Below are 16,619 nucleotides of genomic sequence, written 5' to 3' on the forward strand. Positions count from 1 at the left end.
CCATCTCTCAGGCCAGCGCGCCTTTGATCCACAAGTCAGCAAAGCTACAACAGAGAATGAGGACTACTAACCGCATAGAGGCCGGCACCAAAGATATACAGAGCCCCCTGCAGCACCAGCCAGGAAAGGCCGATTTGGCGCTGCATCTGTGAGAATCCATACATCGCTAGCCCATCCAGCACCGGGAAGACGGCGGACAGTCCCATAGCCACAAACATTCCAGCCCTGACTGGCCTCCACGCAGGGGTGCGGAAGCGAGGCAAAACCGACACTGCAGTGCATGCCACGCCCAGTGTGCAGATCTAGAAGGAGATCATGTGAGCAACGCTGTTCTCGATCTCGGTGAGGTACAGCTCTTACCATTGTCCAATACAGTCTCTGCTTTACCGGCTCGCACCAGAAGCCATAGTACACACTCGGAATGAAGCTTCCGGTAATAAGGCAGGCAATACCTGCGTAGTCCAATTGATTCCAAAATCTTGCAACTTGAGGCGAGTGATTGGATACGGTATGGAAGGTTGCGCTCATGCCTAGGCACATCGCCGCCCCAACAAAGAAACAAGCCATGCAGGCTAGATCTTCGCTAGTTGCTTTGTCATAACGAGCCTGAAGAAGCGAGTAGAGGAACGCTCCAGCTGGTAGACTCAGTAGTCCGGGCACAAGATGGGACCAGATGTTGATTGTCTCGTTGTGGAGTTGCAATATGCTCGTGAACGAGCGAGCATAACTGTACGATGCCTTGCGGTATGAGGCGTGTATGTGTGCGTTGTCTTGCTGCCAGTGAGGCAGGTCGTTCCAATGTACCAAAGAAGACCACGAGCTCTGTGCTGTGTCTGTAGTGGTAGGCTTCTCCGCCATATCTAGGGGCGTGTCTTCGAACGTTCAAATAAATGTGCCGCTCAATATATGCCCACGGCGTGTCCTGTTCTTCAAATTCGTAGTTGGTAGCCCGTGTTGCAGCCTATGTATATATATATCTTTGCAACATAAATGTGGGACTGGACAGCAAAATATCGTTAACGTCTGCAGTTCGAGATAAATTCTGTGAGTCCGCGAGCTACTCAACAGTTGTCTAAGTCTGTAGAATCTGAATTTGACGTGGCTAGGCTCGATAAACTGTTGAGCTCGATGGAGGCGATGATGGGAGAGATTGATACGAGATACGACAAGCATCGGCGCCTTCCACTTTCCAGACTCCGCCGCCTTGCAGTTGCCTCATCGCTTTCACTCCTCGACTATATTGCCCGTGTAATGTCTTTGACATTGTAGGATTGCTAATGAACTGAGTGCAGCTTCCAGGCGGCCTATTGCGGTGTCCGCGCTCGAGGCACTGCAATGTCTTACGTTCCTCCGCGTCTGGCACGCAAGTCCTCGGCTCCGTGGAACCGGTTGAGACCAGTCAAGCAGGACACCCTTGAGGTTATGGGTTACGTTTCCAAAGGTGACAACAGGTAAAGAACCTCAATGATATCCTAGAGATTGCTGCTGATGCGGCACAGACTACTCGATCCCAAGGTGCAGGAGTCATTTTATAACAAGATCGTCGCTCGCTACATGCAATTCTGCTCTCAGAATTCCAAAGATCTGGATTCGGCGTTCGCTTCACTGACGTTAGATGAAGTCAACAAAACTACATCAAACCTCTTGCTGAATCCAGAACAAATCCGCCAACCAAGTTCCTCACCATCCAAGACACAGGCGGGGGCACAATGGGATCCTTCACCCCCACAGGAACTGCAGGTCATCTTGACAGCGCTCCGCAAACTGAGAGAAGGCCTGCTCGGCTCATCTGCTTCGTCCTCATCTCCTGTCTTCGCGCAACGAGTCCACGTCTTCAACATTCGGCTAGCCATCCTGGCCCACTCATGGGAGTCGTACATGCCATCGTTAATGCACTTGCTCACGACTTTACATACACAAGAGCATCCTCTTCCACAATCAGAGTTGACTGAGATGACATCATACTTGATCATCGATCTGGCAACCAGGCAAGACGATCCACGAGCCGCTTTCGCCCTGCGACACAACAGCAGGGTCAGATTTCGCTACGAGAATCAGACTGTCAATAGGATACTGAGATCCATCATGACTAATGACTGGGTTGCTTTCTGGCGCATCCGGCGAAAGGTTGATGGCTATCTGAGAGCTATACTTTATTGGCAGGCCGAGAAGCTGCGCAAGATTGCTCTCAAGACAATTGGGCGAACCTACATGACTTGTGATGTCAAGTATATCCTGGCCAGTACCACAGGCAGCGAAATGACATGGGAAGAGCTGGTGAAGGCAGAAGACGTCGGCTGGGCCCTTGATGGGGACAAAGTGATCATTCGGAAGCCGAAATCGAGGACTTGACTTGAAGCATCCGACGCACATCCCAGCGGAGCTCGGTCATAGCGCCAAGTGCTGGTGTGGGTCTCCGGCCCGACAGGAACACTGAGACCCGACGCGGTACTTTCTGCAGGGTATGGCATCCGGTCTTTCAGCTCCGTCTACAGAGTACGGAGTACGGAGTATCACATGTCTCGACAATGGCCTTCATATGCAACAGCGAAGCTGGGTGCGGTTCAGCTCAAATACATGATGTCTGGCTCCCAGCCTCGCGGACAAAATCGCGAGGCTGGTGGCTGGCTGGACCAATCGGAGCCCGACAAATCGGACTTGGCGCGGGCTGGGACTTTGGACCTGAATGTCAACCACCACGGCCTCGACTCAGAACACCCTGAGACCCTGCAATGCGCGCAGGAAGATGCAAATCCTATGCCAGCCTCCAGATTAAACGGCTAAGCGAGTCTATGAATACAAGGAAGGTAGGAACATTCGTAGCGAAGGACTTTCCATCACATCCAACTTCTGCTTCATTCCTACACCTTATTCACCCGTACCACATTGCTTCGCTCGACTGAACAACAGGGCTCTACATATCTATCCGCGTTTCATTCTCGCACTGATCACACGCTTCCCGCCCGAACCTCGACACAACCTCAGCCATGAGGCCCGCCCTCTGTGCCCACCTCGCCTTCGCATCAACAGCCATCGCCTTCCCACTCTTCTCCCGGCGCAGCCCAGCACTACTCCCACAAAAGCGCTACAACGTTGTCTCGGTTGACGGCCACGATGCTCCCTCACCGCGCGACCTGGATGCACGGGCAGCAGAACCCGAACCAAAGCCCGCATCCTACTCCGTCGTCGCAGTCGACGGTGGCCCCACAGACACCGCTGCCCCTGCCCCAGCAGAAACACACACCGAGACCCTCGTCACCACGCGCCTCTCAACCATCATCATCACCACCGCCGAAACACCACAGACCGTCGTCGTGACAATAACAGAATCCGCCCCAACGCAGCCTGCACCGACAGCGGCGGATGCAGGCGCTCCCCCACCGGCGGACGCGACCGTCACCGAGACCGTCACCGCCTCAACGCCTGGACCGGAGACAACGGTCAAGCCGTACGACAATGGCCAGTGGCACACAACGTATTACTACACTACCATCGTGGACACTCCCACGCCATCGCCAGCACCCGAGCCATCAGCATCGACGGCTGCTGGCTGGCACGATGTCGCTCCCGATTTGGCGGGTACCCAGGTGGTTGGTGGGGGCACGCAGGAGGAGAACGCCGATGTAGACCGGCAGTCGTGGCTGCAAGGCGCGTGGGCACCCTGGGCTGAAAAGGCGGATGATGCGCAGGGCCAGGCGAATGATGATGGCGCGTCCGCCTCATGACATCGATGGTCACCATGATGGAACGACCCACGTGGTCATGTATTTTTGCTTGGCTTTTTACGTGTCTGTCGCACTCTCTCTGCCTGTTTGTCTGTCTCATACGAACAGCTTGGGGGAGAACGGCGGGCTTCCTCAGCGTTGGCGTTGGTTTGGGTTTTTCCAAACATTGAACTTTTATCTTGGGAACAGGCATGGAACGAGACGATAGACGGGACGACATCAGCAATACGATGGAGGGACAACGCTCAGAAAGCGTGATCTGATACTTTTTGGCATGGTTTGAATCCGCACGGGTGAGTTCTGGAGGGTGACTTGTATGATGTATACTCAAGACCCCTTCGGCGAAGTTGGTCGATATTTTTGAGCATTCGAGAAGTGGGCCGGTGATGGTCCTGCGGAGAGCTTGAATTGAGAAATACTGGAACAAAGAAGAAACAGAATTGATGTTCTGCATAATGCTCAAGAGAAACTTGATCTTACCTTTGTCTCTTTCCCCCGTGCGATGCTTTCAAGACCTATGTACTTTGGCTTTGTTCAACTGTTGCGTCGTGACTGGGAGTTGGCTCGCCCGGCAGGTGTGTAACACCCCTTCCCGCTCTTATGAATAGCTTGCAGCGACGTAAGGCAAACCAAAGCCTAACACTGCTACCATGCCCATCGCACCCATGCCCATTGCCTTAAAAGCCTCTACCAAACCCCCCCTCTCCTCTCCACCCTAACCCTCACGTCCCTCGCCGGCCTCGCCGTCGCACTCGTACTCGCCCTCCCGGGATGCCGCCAGGGCACCTCGGTCTCCCTGCCCAAGTAATCCGTACTCACGGGTATAAAGTCCCAGAGATGCAGCAGCGCGGCCGCGATGTACAGGACCTCGTGCTCGGCGAATTTCTTGCCTTTGCAGAGCTGCGCGCCGCCGCCCCAGGGGTGGGCGGTCAGGTAGGAGACTTCGACTTGGGAGGGGTCGAGTTGTGTTTTCTCGGTTTGGTCCTTCTTGGTGTTGTTGTTGGAGGGGGAGGAGGAATTGGAATTGGTGGGCACCCAGAAGCGGCGGGCGTCGAATTTCTCGGGGTCTGGGAAGTATTTGGCGTCGTAGTGGTGGAGGCTGTGGGGCACGACGACGTAGTCGCCCTCGCCGAGCGCGAAGGTCTTGGGGTTTCCGGGCCTGTGGTGCAGCGCGGCGTCCTCGGCGGACTCGCTGACGACGATGTCGTCCAGGAGGTATTTGTACGTGAGGCTGAAGGTTTCCATTCGCAGGACCTCGTGGAAGGCGCCCATGAGGAGCTTGGCGTTAGCGCGGAGACCGGGGCCGTCAATGTCCAGCCGCGGCTTCTCTTTGATGCCGCCGGGGAAGACGTCGCTTGGGGACGCGATCTTCACGTAAGGGGCGACTTCAGCGCGGAGTTGTTGCAGGAGGGTTGGGTCGCTGTAGGCATAGAAGAGTAGCCAGAAGACGATGCCGGTAGCGTTGACTTGGAGGGCCCACAGGATGCTGGCGTTGCAGAGGGCAGCGACGCGCCCACGGTCCTTTTCGGGGAGGGACTCGTCGAAGTCGCCTACGGCGGCGGAGCCTCTGATGCGGCCGGCCATGGCGGAGTTGGTCTCGCCGATGCGGGCCCATTGGGACCCGGGGTCTTTGCCGTGGTCCCAGGCGTGGAAGGCGACGACGGCCTGGCGCATGCGTTCGACGACGCGGTCGCGGGCTTTTGATGGGCCGGAGTTCGCGGGCGTCCATTGGGGGAAGCCGGCGAAGAAGACTTCGAATTTGGTATCCATTAGGAAAAGATCATCAATGATGTCGGGATAGTTGGACAGCAGGTCGGGTGAGAAGAAAACATCAGTAGCTAGTGCGGCAGTGAAGGTGCGAATCAGGGGAAAGAGAGAGGCCACAGCAGTATTGGGGGATGTGGTAATGACGCCGGAGGTACGCTCCCAAATGGATTGGTCGACGATGGATTTGGAGAATGTGACGAGATCGGCGGCATTGGTAGACAGTGCAGATGTCAGGTTTGGCACATTGATATTGAGGAAAGATGAGTGCATCATAGTGGCGAGGTATCCGTGAATGTTGTCTAGTTTCTTAGGTTCCATGCTGCGTATGAGAGAGCGACTGTCTCCCCACACGTTCTCGATGGCCCGGAAGATGAAAGGCTTGAGGGTGATTTTGGGGATGATAGTCTTGTTGGTCACCATCGTGTGCACCAGACTGGGAGCCATGATGACATGATGCTTCCTGCCGGAGATGTGGAAGGTGAAGGCCGTCATGTCAGGGAAGCGTTGGGCGAGCCGGCGGATGTTGGGGACGAGGTCCAGGTAGTAGGAACCATTGGCGATCCATGGAATCGAGTAAGGCGGTACAGGAGGTGCGATAGGGTGAATGGCCTTTGCTGTGCGGGCGCGGTGAAGATAGAATTGAACGGTGGTGGACACGCGCGTCACGAGCAATGTGGTAAATAGACAGAGGATGATCGCCGCGAGTCGAGGATGTTGCTGAGCGCCATGTAGGATATACTGCTTTCCATCTTCCAGAGTCGCCTTGACAGCGTCGAAGCTAGGAATGTGTTCCATAACTGCAGAGGGCGGTCTGAAAACGGATGAATATACTAGGAGCAAAACTGCAGACGAGCACTTTTATAGCATTGCGAAAGGGAGTGATCAACAAAAGGAAGATCTGAATCGAGCTCGTACTAGGCAATAGACCCGTATAGGTACAACGCGCCGATGCTGGGTAGAGGATGCTGGGTCTAAAAGAGATGATGCGTTGAAGATGATAGGTACAAGGAGGCTACCTGGTAAGTTGGACGCCTTACCAACGGTCTAATCCGAGATCAGAGCTAGCGGGCGGGATTCTGTTTACACCATATAAGTCGTTCCGCTCCCAAAGTCGTTTAGGATGGTATCGCAAGAATTTCCTAATGTTGTTGATTAAGATGTGTCTACGCGTATTTACACATATACGCCCACCAGCAGCTGGTGAGCCTCATGCCCTCATAAAACTTGATGCTGCTTTTTGTTCGTACACGTCTGGAATCGCTCCACCTCAATTATTGCTGTACATCGTCTTCTTCGCCTTTAGGGCCGTTCCTCCCTTCTCAACGACGCCACCGGGCCTTTTGTCGTGGATTGCCGTCCCACCACGCCCGTGGGGTGTCTAGCGGCTCGAACCACAATTGGTCTCCTGGCAGGCGCTGTAGTTTGCTTGTCTTGCTGCCGTCCAGTATCGTTAACTCCCATTCATCAGGTTTGGCTACCTAGGCCTTGCGAGAGCGGGTGACGGGTCCATTGCTACGGCCAGTGGTGATCGCACCGTTCGCGCTGTCCTTGCCGAGCTCAGCAACCTTAGCCGCGTCCGCAGGGAAATCCTTCATGGCAATCAGAGCTTCGCGGCCAGTATTCCTCCTAGGACGGCCAGACTTGGCCTGCTTGCGGTATGTTGCAAAGTAGAATGAAATGAACAGAACCAGGTACGAGCTGAGGATGGCCATGCCTGCGAAGGCTGCAAATTCTTCGCCGGCGCAAGTACCGGCATTTGGCATCCATCGGAAATATGTGCTGGTGAAGTAGGTGTAGGAAGCAAAGTACACAAAGCCAAGGTCGATGACGAACTGGATGATCTGGAGCATAGTAATGTACTGCTTCCACCAGATCCTGACACCACGCGCAGCTTGGAAATAGTACCAGTACATGACCACGTGCACAGTCAGGTTGAGAGTGATGGGGACCCAGGAAACGGCAGTGTGGCCAATGAGCTGAGTGTAGCAGAGCAGCGCCGTTGCGCCATGGTGATAGGTATGGAGGAACGTAAGAGGCTTCTTCTTGAGGACCAGAAAGATGGTGTCGATCAGCTCGAGATACTTGGTCAGGTAGTTCATCTGCAGCATGTTAGCATTTGGTTCATTGTCAATCAGAGAGTGCGGCGCATACGTAGTACAAGATGACCAGTTTGTCAGTCCAGCCTCCATCATGAGCGCAGATGGCGTGAAAGACGCCGTTGCGGGCCAGCTCGGGCAAGAGTTGCTCGATGAATAGGGCAAGAAGACCGCCACTAATGATGGTCAAGTAGAGGTTGTGCACCATGAATGGGCCGTTCAAGACAAATGCAGGACGGTTCTTCATCAACTCGCGCCCACCGAAAACTATGATATAGTACGCGACCAACGCGGTCAGCGTCGCGGGGAGGGTCGAGAGCACCGTCTCGCCATCTTTGAAGCGGAAGTCTTCAGGCGCGTAGCCGAAGATGGTCGAGTAGCACTTGGAGAAAATAGGCCACAGTTCGAAGCCGTACGGACGGTCGAGAGTGGGAAAGGAGATCTTGGTGTCCATGGCGAGGGTTGATTCGCAGGTGCCGTACAAAATTAAAAGCCTGGAAAGAAGGTAATGAACGACAGAACCCGAAATTGAACAAGAAGAAAAAAGAGCGCAGAGCTCGACGAAGGCAAAATGGCTTTGTGAGAGACCTAGGAAAGAAGAGAGGGAGTGCGGTGGGAGGTTACATGTACTCGAGATCTTGTTGAGGCCCGACTTTGCCGGCCACATCGTTCCTTCAACTTTCCCCTGGTTGCAATCCGCATTTTCCCGCCAAGCCCGGAGATTCCTCACCCACTCCGGTGCCTCCTATTTGCTGATTGCGTACCTGCCAATTTGCCCTCGTGCGCAATACGGCTAACCGCGCCGCGGCTGTCGCGGCTGTCGTGTTCGATACGACGCGGATCAACTCAGCCTCGGTTTGAACATGGCGTCGAATGTTGTACAGTATAGCAATCAAAGACGCCCGGTGACCCACAGAACACCATCGTGTCTTTATTTCTGCAATCCGAGACTGCCCAAATGATCTCATTCCTCAACCGATGCAACCCTAGCGCCGGGCTGACCCTTGAGCCCTAACCCTTTTGCTTGGCGTCCACCCTTCGAGCTCGCCGTCAGCTTGAGCCAATCATCGTTGAGGTTTACTGACTCCAGCAAAGTTGCCCGAAAAGAAGCCAGGAGCACTGCAATTGACCTCACACCACGACTCCTACCAGCTGCACAACTGCTCCCATCTCCCTCTCCGCTCCCTCTCAAGCTCCATACTCCACGCCATACCATGGCGTCCACCACTGTCTTCCGTCTGGCAGCTCGCAGCACCTCCACCCTCCTCCGACCCTGCGCCCGTCCTGTTTTCAGAGCTCCCTCGCTAGCTGCTCCCAAGTCCCTTACCCAAAAATCCGCCTTCAGCTCTTGCGCCGTGCGAAGAAGTGGCGGACACGAGGAAGAGACCTTCGAAGAATTCTCGTCTAGGTATGCGCCGCAGCTCTCCGACGGGAATTCGTTCCGATAGCTGAGGGTACATGGTGGACTGACTAGTGGATGAATAGATACGAGAAGGAATTCGATGCCGTTCAGGATGTCTTTGAGCTTCAGGTACATCACATGTGAACGTGTCGGAGGAGATCTGTACTAAATCTTGCCAGCGAAACCTAAATAACGCCTTTGCGTACGATCTTGTTCCTTCGCCAGGCGTCGTTACTGCAGCGCTCAAGGCTGCTCGCCGAGTGAACGATTACCCTACTGCCGTCAGAATATTTGAAGGTAACTGCGCATTGCCTTGACGCTACGGCAGAAGCTAACATAACGAAGGTATCAAGGCCAAGGTCGAGAACATCCAGCAATACGAAGAGTATCTTGAAGAGCTCAAGCCGGTACGGGAGGAGCTTGGTATCAACTTGAAGGAAGATCTCTACCCCGAAGGCACCGACTCACCACACTACAACCCATAAGTGATCGATCGCACAAGCGGACAAAGTTTGAATTTGAGCAACAATGGTCCCGAAACTGTAGACTATCAATCAGCCTTCCTACTACACAAGTAGTAAAATGTACAGTTTGCAGCCAGCAACGATGATTTCCTCTGCAGCAGACCCAGTCAGGGCCATAGTTTGCTCTTCCAGAATGTTTGCTGGTGTTTTTGTCATATTGGGACGCTGCTATCCAAACGACAACTTGTACTGATATATCTCAGACCATCTCGCAGCTCAGGAAGGAGCCTCCTCTCAACTTGTCAAACTAAGCTGTGTCTTTACTGCGGGATCCCCAGAGTGGCTTTGCCACCATGATCCGCTTCAACAACCATTGCCGCACCCCGTTGTGTTACGTTGATAATCGTTAGCGATGCTTTGATACAGATGTTGTTCTTCATCTGCTCTTACCATCCTCGAAGAATCAGCACTGCCCGGTTCCACGCCGAGCCTTTGGAAAGCAAGAAGCAGCTGTTAGCTAACGACACTAGCCACTCACTCAGCTCACTGCGATTGATGGTCCTCGTTAATGCTCTCTGCTGCCACCGGCTCTTGCCGTCACCAAAACTTTTGCCAGCCAAAACACAAATCAGTGACTAACTTCGCAATGCCTATTGAGGCTGCCACAGAGCAATGCAGTCACTGTCCACAAGCCAGTGTTGTCACCCTCCACAAAGCAATGTTGTCACCATTCACAAGGCAGTTCAGCCCGTCACCAAGGGTTTACAAACGAAAATGCAAGACCGTGACGGCGCATTGCCTACGACGCGGGCACTTCACTAAATCACCTCCTTCACACGCTGCCCTCTAGATATAAGTTTAGTACCCTCCTCTGGACGCTACTGCTATTCCGCATACAGATCAGCATTTTGCGCAACCGTTAACGCACTCGTTCACAGAACATCCTCTACAGATCACACAGCAAATCAGCTCTCTCTTGAACCCTCTTTCGATTATCCAAGATATCACTCACTCCAGTTCCCACCTACGAAAACATCTCGATGTTCCACTACCCAAGGACTCCGAACGAGAAGTTCGTTCGCGACATGGCCTGGCCCTCCCTCCGAGTCGAGAACCTGAAGGCGGAGTACGAATACTTGTGCAATGGCAACGTACATCTGCCTCCCCTTCTCCAATCACCCTCCACCCTGCGCCAGATCATAGTCGGCAGGGCATATCGAAACATCCAGGTCCGCGAGAAGAAAGAGCTCTTGGATGCCGAGCTCCCCGAGTGAGCATGATAAGTCTTCACCGCTAAAGGAGTCTACAATAGTCATGAAGACGACGGAGAAGCCGAGTGCCAGAGCATTGTTGCGGCAATAAAAAACTAATGCGATAGTTGAGCCAGCTTCCAATTGACAAGTGTTGCCCAGGTACTGACTTGTCTTGATCATTTGTTTGGGTGAATGGTTGCAGGTCAACGTTGGTAAAGAGACCAAGTAAATCGCTCGCGTTACATGCCCTTGCTCTCTGATCCTCTATCAAGTCGGCGGAGATATCATAGACTCCAAACGTACTTGAAGCGAGAGGTAGACAGCACGTAGCTGTGGCTCGGTGGCTTACGCACACTGCAAGCCAAAGACTCCTTCACACCCCAGGTCCCCCTATCCTTAAGAGAATTCGTAGATGTCCCAAAAGCCTCTCAACTCACCAACCTGGACTCCATCTGTTCCCGTGCTACGGTCTCATCGCCTATACAACGACGACAACTTCAGCTCTCCTACCTTGCTCTGCTTGCTGCAGTATATCCTTGGACACAGTCTCTAGGACGAATGTATTTGCAAGATTCCGCTCTATTGCTAGCTTGACTTCAACAAAGAGGCTAAAGACGAAGGTTCAGGTTGTAACGTGGAAAAGACTAGCTGTTGAAGATGCGGAGGAGGCATATCGCCAGGGTTTACCATGATGAGCCTTCAGATCGCTATCAAAACCAGCTCTGATAGTTGGAGTGGGTTCAAATCCGTTGTTGACCGTTCTTTTTGGGCTTTTTTGGGTATTCGCCGACTGCTCGTTAATGCGCAGTCAGAGTTGTTGCCTCAGGCTTGGCACCCTGCAGGCAGCCAGCCTTGGAACTGTCAGTGTGCACCTAGATGCTCTACGTTCAATTCCGCTTCCCTTGAAGGCAACGATAGCCTGGTCTGAGCAGCAAGTACTGTGGTGTCCATGTTCACGGTCGATTATGGGTGGGTCGAGGCGCAAAAATCATACGGAGTGCAAGGGCTGAAGCTGCTACCCTTCTGCGAAACCATTTGACCACTCGACTGCTACCAGTGTCATGTTTCGAGGCGATAGTTGCAGCTTAGAAGTCTTTTTGTTCATACTGTAGTCTCCAGAAACATCGGATTTCCAGTGCAAGGTCACTTGTAGGCCCTTGAACTCGCAGATAGGACACCTAGCTTCGAGGCGGCCGCAAGGCTGCCAGGCAAACGAGGCAATTTGCCCGCACTAGTCCCTTAGACAACGCAATAGTACAAATATTAGAGATCCAGAAATCTCTTCCAACAACAAACCACGAATCCGCCTCTCCGAATTCGCCAGCATTGCTCGGGTCCCTGACTTGTGGCGGTTGGCAGGCTTTGCTTTGGCTTTTCGATTTCCTATCTACGAAAGACGCTCGGGTCAAATCCCCCTTGTTCTAAACCACAAGCTTGGGGGAGGGCAGGCGCATCTTTCCGATACCGACTCAAACGATATCGAACCGAGAAAATGGAAGTCAAAAAGGTCTACTGGTAAAGGCTCCTGGGATAGGAGATGCGGTGTCGGCGCTGTGGTAAGATCAACTTTCCGAGTGGGGCTTCCACTCCTGCCAGAGGGAATAGAAGTTCTTTGAGCTCTGCTCCTCGCCCTCTGGTGAGCTCGATGTAGTTGACTCCGGCGTTGGCACCTAATGTGTACAGGGTGGTGGAAGGATGAGGGGCGCGTGGAATTAAGGTGGGAGTGGCGCGGAAATAAGTGAAATTTGGGCCTCTTCGAAACCGACGACTACGACCGAAAAAAACCTCCCGGTTTCCGACTCCGGAAAGGTTTCTCAAAATCCGACTTGAGTTTTTGCCTTTTTGGAGACCTGGTAGAGCATATTCTTTTTGTGGGTGTGGCCATCGGTAGACTGTGCCTTGTAGCAAGGCTGACTGCCTCAGGGGCGCCAAGCCTCCACTGGCCTTGTTGCACTCTTGTAAACTGCAACGACCACAGACAACAAAAATGAATGGCCAAAAGCGGATTCGAACCATACTACGACTGGTAATGCGTTATTTCTGGTAGCACTTGGCTGCAATATGTTGGCACCGACCGGGTACCGCCATCTCCCAGCAGCGAGACTCTACACGCAGATAAGCAAGGAGAGAGGGACCGAAGACATCCATATGCAAGTAGCGCCTGGCGCATGAGGGACTGAAAGGTACATTGGGCAACGTACCAGGTATAAGGTAGCGACATTTGACACTTGTACATAAGATTGAAAGAAAGGAAGATGGTGCACTCTACGTTGCCCTCTCAGCGCTCGGATATATCAAGCAACGGAGGAGGTTCTCCTCTCTTTACTTCTCCTTGGTCCATTGCTTCCCACTCCACAGCGGCCCTGTTGTCCAGAGCCAATAGTCCCGCCCCTTGATAGCCCAGATCAGCCAGCTTGGAAGAGCCCAACCCATCGCTGCACCGACACCCTTGCTCTTCCCTATCGGCACCATCTGCGTCTCGCTCATATCTTCCCCGAACGCTCTGTCCTCACCCAAGGTCATTTTTTCCGCTCCAGCTGCCATGAGCAAGTCCTTTTTGATGTTGGTGCAGAGCACCGGGACCTCCTCGAAAATGAGGTGCACTGCTGGACGGGCTGCTGAAGCAGCGTCACCAAGGGCGTACACGCGCGGGCCAGCTTTGTCGACGCGAAGCGTGGATTTGTTGGTTTCCACGCGACCGTCGCTTGTGAGGAGAGTCGGATCGATGAACGAGGTGTTGGGATTGGTTCCGGTAGCAGGAATGTAGATGTTGGCTTCGAGCGTCGTGCTATTATCGAGCAAGACCGTAGTCGGTTGGATCAATGTCTTTGTGCCGGATCCAGCCGGCGTTACAGAGACGACTCTGGCATTCTTTACGACTTTGACACCTACCTGAGCCAGGAACTTCTCGGCCTTCGTCGCCAATGATGGTCGCAAAACTGGGAGAATCTGTGAGCCAGCTGTAACAATCGTAATAGCTACTTTCGGATGATCCATTTTAGAATTGAACCAGCCGGTGCGACCGTTGAGGTATTCGCCAAGCTCACCAGCGGTCTCAACCCCTGCCGGGCCACCTCCTGCAATGACGATGCTCCTTGCGGTCGGGAGGGCCTTTCGAAACTCAGCCCAGTTTTGCTTTAGATGAGGAGTGTCGGGATTGGGACCCAACAGTGGTGAAGGAGTGGAGGCTCCCGTGGCAATGACAAGTGCGTGGTATTCGAGGGTCTCGCTGGTACCCTCGACCGCCCTGATAGTCACTGCCCGCACATAGTGATCCAAAGCGGTCGCACGGCCTTGCAGGAATTGGAAGCTGCGGTCGGGGTATTGCTCGAATTGCCTCGGAATATCGACAAAGAGTTTCGACTGATCGAACATGGCGTCTGAGATCATAGCCCGAGGGCAGGCTGATCGACACATTGTGTCCCTGGAAGGATTGACAAGTACCACACGATACATGTCCGGATGCGGTAGCGTTGGAAGTGCATGCCTGAGTAGGTAGTGCGCCGTAGATATGCCACTGTAGGAGCCGCCGAGGATGACTATTGTTCTCGTCGAGGGTGAACTTTCGTGCGCCATGATGAGTGTTGACAGGTCCTGCTTGGGTTGGATTAACGGGGGCCTGGTGCAGCTGCCACAAAATGCTTGGAAGAGGCATCGCCCGGGGCTGTGTTATATACCATTACCTCGCTGTCGCCAAATGCCGGGTCTACCTAATCGTCCTATTGCCAGATTATATTTAGCATGGCGGCTCATCGAGCGCAGGGACGAATCAGGGGTTGAGCCTTGCCTTCGGTGTTTGATAAGGCCGAACAAGTGCAAAATAGGGCTACCGCAAATATAGCAGGCTAAGTGGTGTGAATCAGTTTCTTTATTTCTTGTTATGTGCCGGTGCTGAGATTCACAAGTCGAATCTTCATGTAGAGCACTGAGGGAAGCAGAAAGCCCCTGTGGGCTGATTTGACACTATCCAGCGTTCTGCAGCATGTACCCGAACATTGTTGGGTGCAGGGAAATCGGCAGGCCAAAGGACGACTCAATCGTAGTGGATAACAATACCAAGACTCTTAACATCAGGTGTGTGAAGACCTAGCCCAACGAGTGCAGCCGTAGCTCTTCGGACCTTGATACCATCAACCAGGCTGAGAACAAAAGCCTGGCACTCAAGAGGCAGACAGAGACCCCACCTGTCTTCACCTCGGTGTCTAGGCTGCGTTGGGCCGTGATTGCAGCCTGGTAGGTCTCGGAAAGGCACCTCTGCTCATCGATGCAGACAAAGCATATCGGGAACTGCGACAGGCAGGTGACACGCTTCAGATAGCTGGTTTATCCACAGTGAAACAACGCAACCAGCACATCCTCTGCAAGGAACAGCACACACTGGGCATGCATGCAGTAGGATCACACTCAGCGAAAGTGAGGCAGACCCTGACTGAGAGAACAAAGCAATGGAAGCAGACTATTCACATTGAAGGCGGCGTGAGACAGGGGAAGATGCTGGTGACGTCAGCCTTGGCATAGAGAAACGCGCGACTTCATGTGAACGCGTTCCTTCCATGTCCACCACTATCTTCTAGCTAATAACCATCCTTGGTTTGCTTACCAGACAGCCTTTGAGTATCAAGCAAGCTCCTCGGAGTGGTGTTGGTTCATACAAGCATCGCCACTCGTAGCAGGTCAATCTATTTCATCCTCAGCCACAAACTCATCCGCCTTCAGGCTAGCAACCGATCAATCATCAGCCATGCCTTCGGAAGCCACATACAGATTTGGTGAGTAGCATACCTCCGACGCCAAAGCCTATATGCCTTCATCAGCGCCAAACATTTTGATTGCAACTATGCTGATCCAGACTCAGAGCAGGCCAAGACTGCCCGTGCAGTATGCCGCAACACAGCTTGCAAGAAAGCTGAAATCAAGATTCAGAAAGGCGAATTGCGCATGGGAACACTTGTCACCATCAAGGACCACACGTCCTGGCACTGGAAGCACTGGTACAAATTGTTCAAACGATGAAGTGGCCACTCCTGCTAATCGTCTCTAGGGGCTGTGTCACGCCACTTCAGATTGAAAATCTGCAGTACATGCTTGAGGGCTTAGATCTCGAGAAAGACGATGAGATGGAAGTCATCGACGGTTGGGAGGACCTGACTCCTGAGAACCAAGAGAAGCTCCGTCAGGCTATCAGAGTTGGACACATTGATGATTCGGAATGGAGGGGTGTATGTATTCCTTGAAGCTTGGAGGTGCGTCGCTGACCCGTGCCAGGACCCCGAATTCAACCGACCGGGTATGAAGGGCATCAACCGTCGTACTCCCAAGAAGTCGCCCACCAAAGAAGACGCGACAGAGGAAGCCGTCGGTCCCACGTCACCCACCAAGACCAAGTCGCGGAAGCGCAAGGCTGGCGATAACGGCGACAATGCAGAGCTCGCCCCGAAGTCGGGCAAGAGCAAGAAGCTCAAGGTCGAAGATGAAGATGAGTTGAACGACAACGAGCCCGTCCCAGTAAGAAAGTCCAGAGGCAAGAAGGCCAAAGCCGAGGGAGACGATTCCGCTCCAGCCGCGATCAGACCTGCTCCGGCGAAGAAGGGAAGGTCGAAGAAGGTCAAAGCCGAAGAAGACTCAGGCGACGACGAGCCTCTTGCTCCGGCCAAGAAGACGCAAGCAAGGGGCAAGAAGGTCAAGCCCGCCGATGATTCCGATGATGTCGAACCCGTTCCGGTGAAGAAGCCCAGAGGCAAGAAGGCTAAGGTCAAGGCCGAGTCTGACTCCGAGGAGGATGCCGAGATGGAAGATGAGGCGCCAGCCCCTGCCAAGAAGAGTAAGAAGGTCAAGGACCAGAAGTCTGAGGCTGTCGTCAAGAAGGGACGTGCTCGGAAGGTCAAAGAGTAGCTCATGCACTCCCATCGGCG

General features: G+C 53.5%; 7 protein-coding genes across 7 annotated transcripts; 3 read left to right on the forward strand and 4 right to left on the reverse strand.

The window, feature by feature from the left end:
- Positions 1-7: 7 nt before the first annotated feature.
- HMPREF1541_10710 (uncharacterized protein) lies at positions 8-282 on the reverse strand (the record flags this gene model as incomplete). The annotated part of the gene is made up of 2 exons (XM_008715380.1): positions 8-21; positions 72-282. 2 exons carry the CDS (start codon positions 280-282, stop codon positions 8-10), a joined length of 225 nt encoding a protein of 74 aa, XP_008713602.1.
- A 1,053-nt stretch (positions 283-1,335) lies between these two features.
- HMPREF1541_10711 (uncharacterized protein) lies at positions 1,336-2,352 on the forward strand (the record flags this gene model as incomplete). Its single annotated transcript, XM_008715381.1, has 2 exons — positions 1,336-1,451; positions 1,500-2,352. 2 exons carry the CDS (start codon positions 1,336-1,338, stop codon positions 2,350-2,352), a joined length of 969 nt encoding a protein of 322 aa, XP_008713603.1.
- A 2,060-nt stretch (positions 2,353-4,412) lies between these two features.
- Positions 4,413-6,287, reverse strand: HMPREF1541_10712 (uncharacterized protein; the record flags this gene model as incomplete). Its single annotated transcript, XM_008715382.1, has 1 exon — positions 4,413-6,287. One exon carries the CDS (start codon positions 6,285-6,287, stop codon positions 4,413-4,415), a length of 1,875 nt encoding a protein of 624 aa, XP_008713604.1.
- Positions 6,288-6,970: 683 nt separating this feature from the next.
- HMPREF1541_10713 (uncharacterized protein) lies at positions 6,971-8,042 on the reverse strand (the record flags this gene model as incomplete). Its single annotated transcript, XM_008715383.1, has 2 exons — positions 6,971-7,591; positions 7,644-8,042. 2 exons carry the CDS (start codon positions 8,040-8,042, stop codon positions 6,971-6,973), a joined length of 1,020 nt encoding a protein of 339 aa, XP_008713605.1.
- A 760-nt stretch (positions 8,043-8,802) lies between these two features.
- Positions 8,803-9,475, forward strand: HMPREF1541_10714 (uncharacterized protein; the record flags this gene model as incomplete). The annotated part of the gene is made up of 4 exons (XM_008715384.1): positions 8,803-8,996; positions 9,074-9,119; positions 9,170-9,287; positions 9,336-9,475. 4 exons carry the CDS (start codon positions 8,803-8,805, stop codon positions 9,473-9,475), a joined length of 498 nt encoding a protein of 165 aa, XP_008713606.1.
- A 3,554-nt stretch (positions 9,476-13,029) lies between these two features.
- Positions 13,030-14,283, reverse strand: HMPREF1541_10715 (uncharacterized protein; the record flags this gene model as incomplete). The annotated part of the gene is made up of 1 exon (XM_008715385.1): positions 13,030-14,283. The coding sequence occupies one exon, from the start codon at positions 14,281-14,283 to the stop codon at positions 13,030-13,032; it is 1,254 nt and encodes a 417-aa protein (XP_008713607.1).
- A 1,165-nt stretch (positions 14,284-15,448) lies between these two features.
- On the forward strand, positions 15,449-16,599 carry HMPREF1541_10716 (uncharacterized protein; the record flags this gene model as incomplete). Its single annotated transcript, XM_008715386.1, has 4 exons — positions 15,449-15,476; positions 15,563-15,698; positions 15,749-15,926; positions 15,973-16,599. The coding sequence occupies 4 exons, from the start codon at positions 15,449-15,451 to the stop codon at positions 16,597-16,599; spliced, it is 969 nt and encodes a 322-aa protein (XP_008713608.1).
- Positions 16,600-16,619: the final 20 nt, after the last annotated feature.

Source organism: Cyphellophora europaea (genome assembly GCF_000365145.1).
Source record: "Cyphellophora europaea CBS 101466 unplaced genomic scaffold supercont1.14, whole genome shotgun sequence".
Lineage (NCBI taxonomy): Eukaryota > Fungi > Ascomycota > Eurotiomycetes > Chaetothyriales > Cyphellophoraceae > Cyphellophora > Cyphellophora europaea.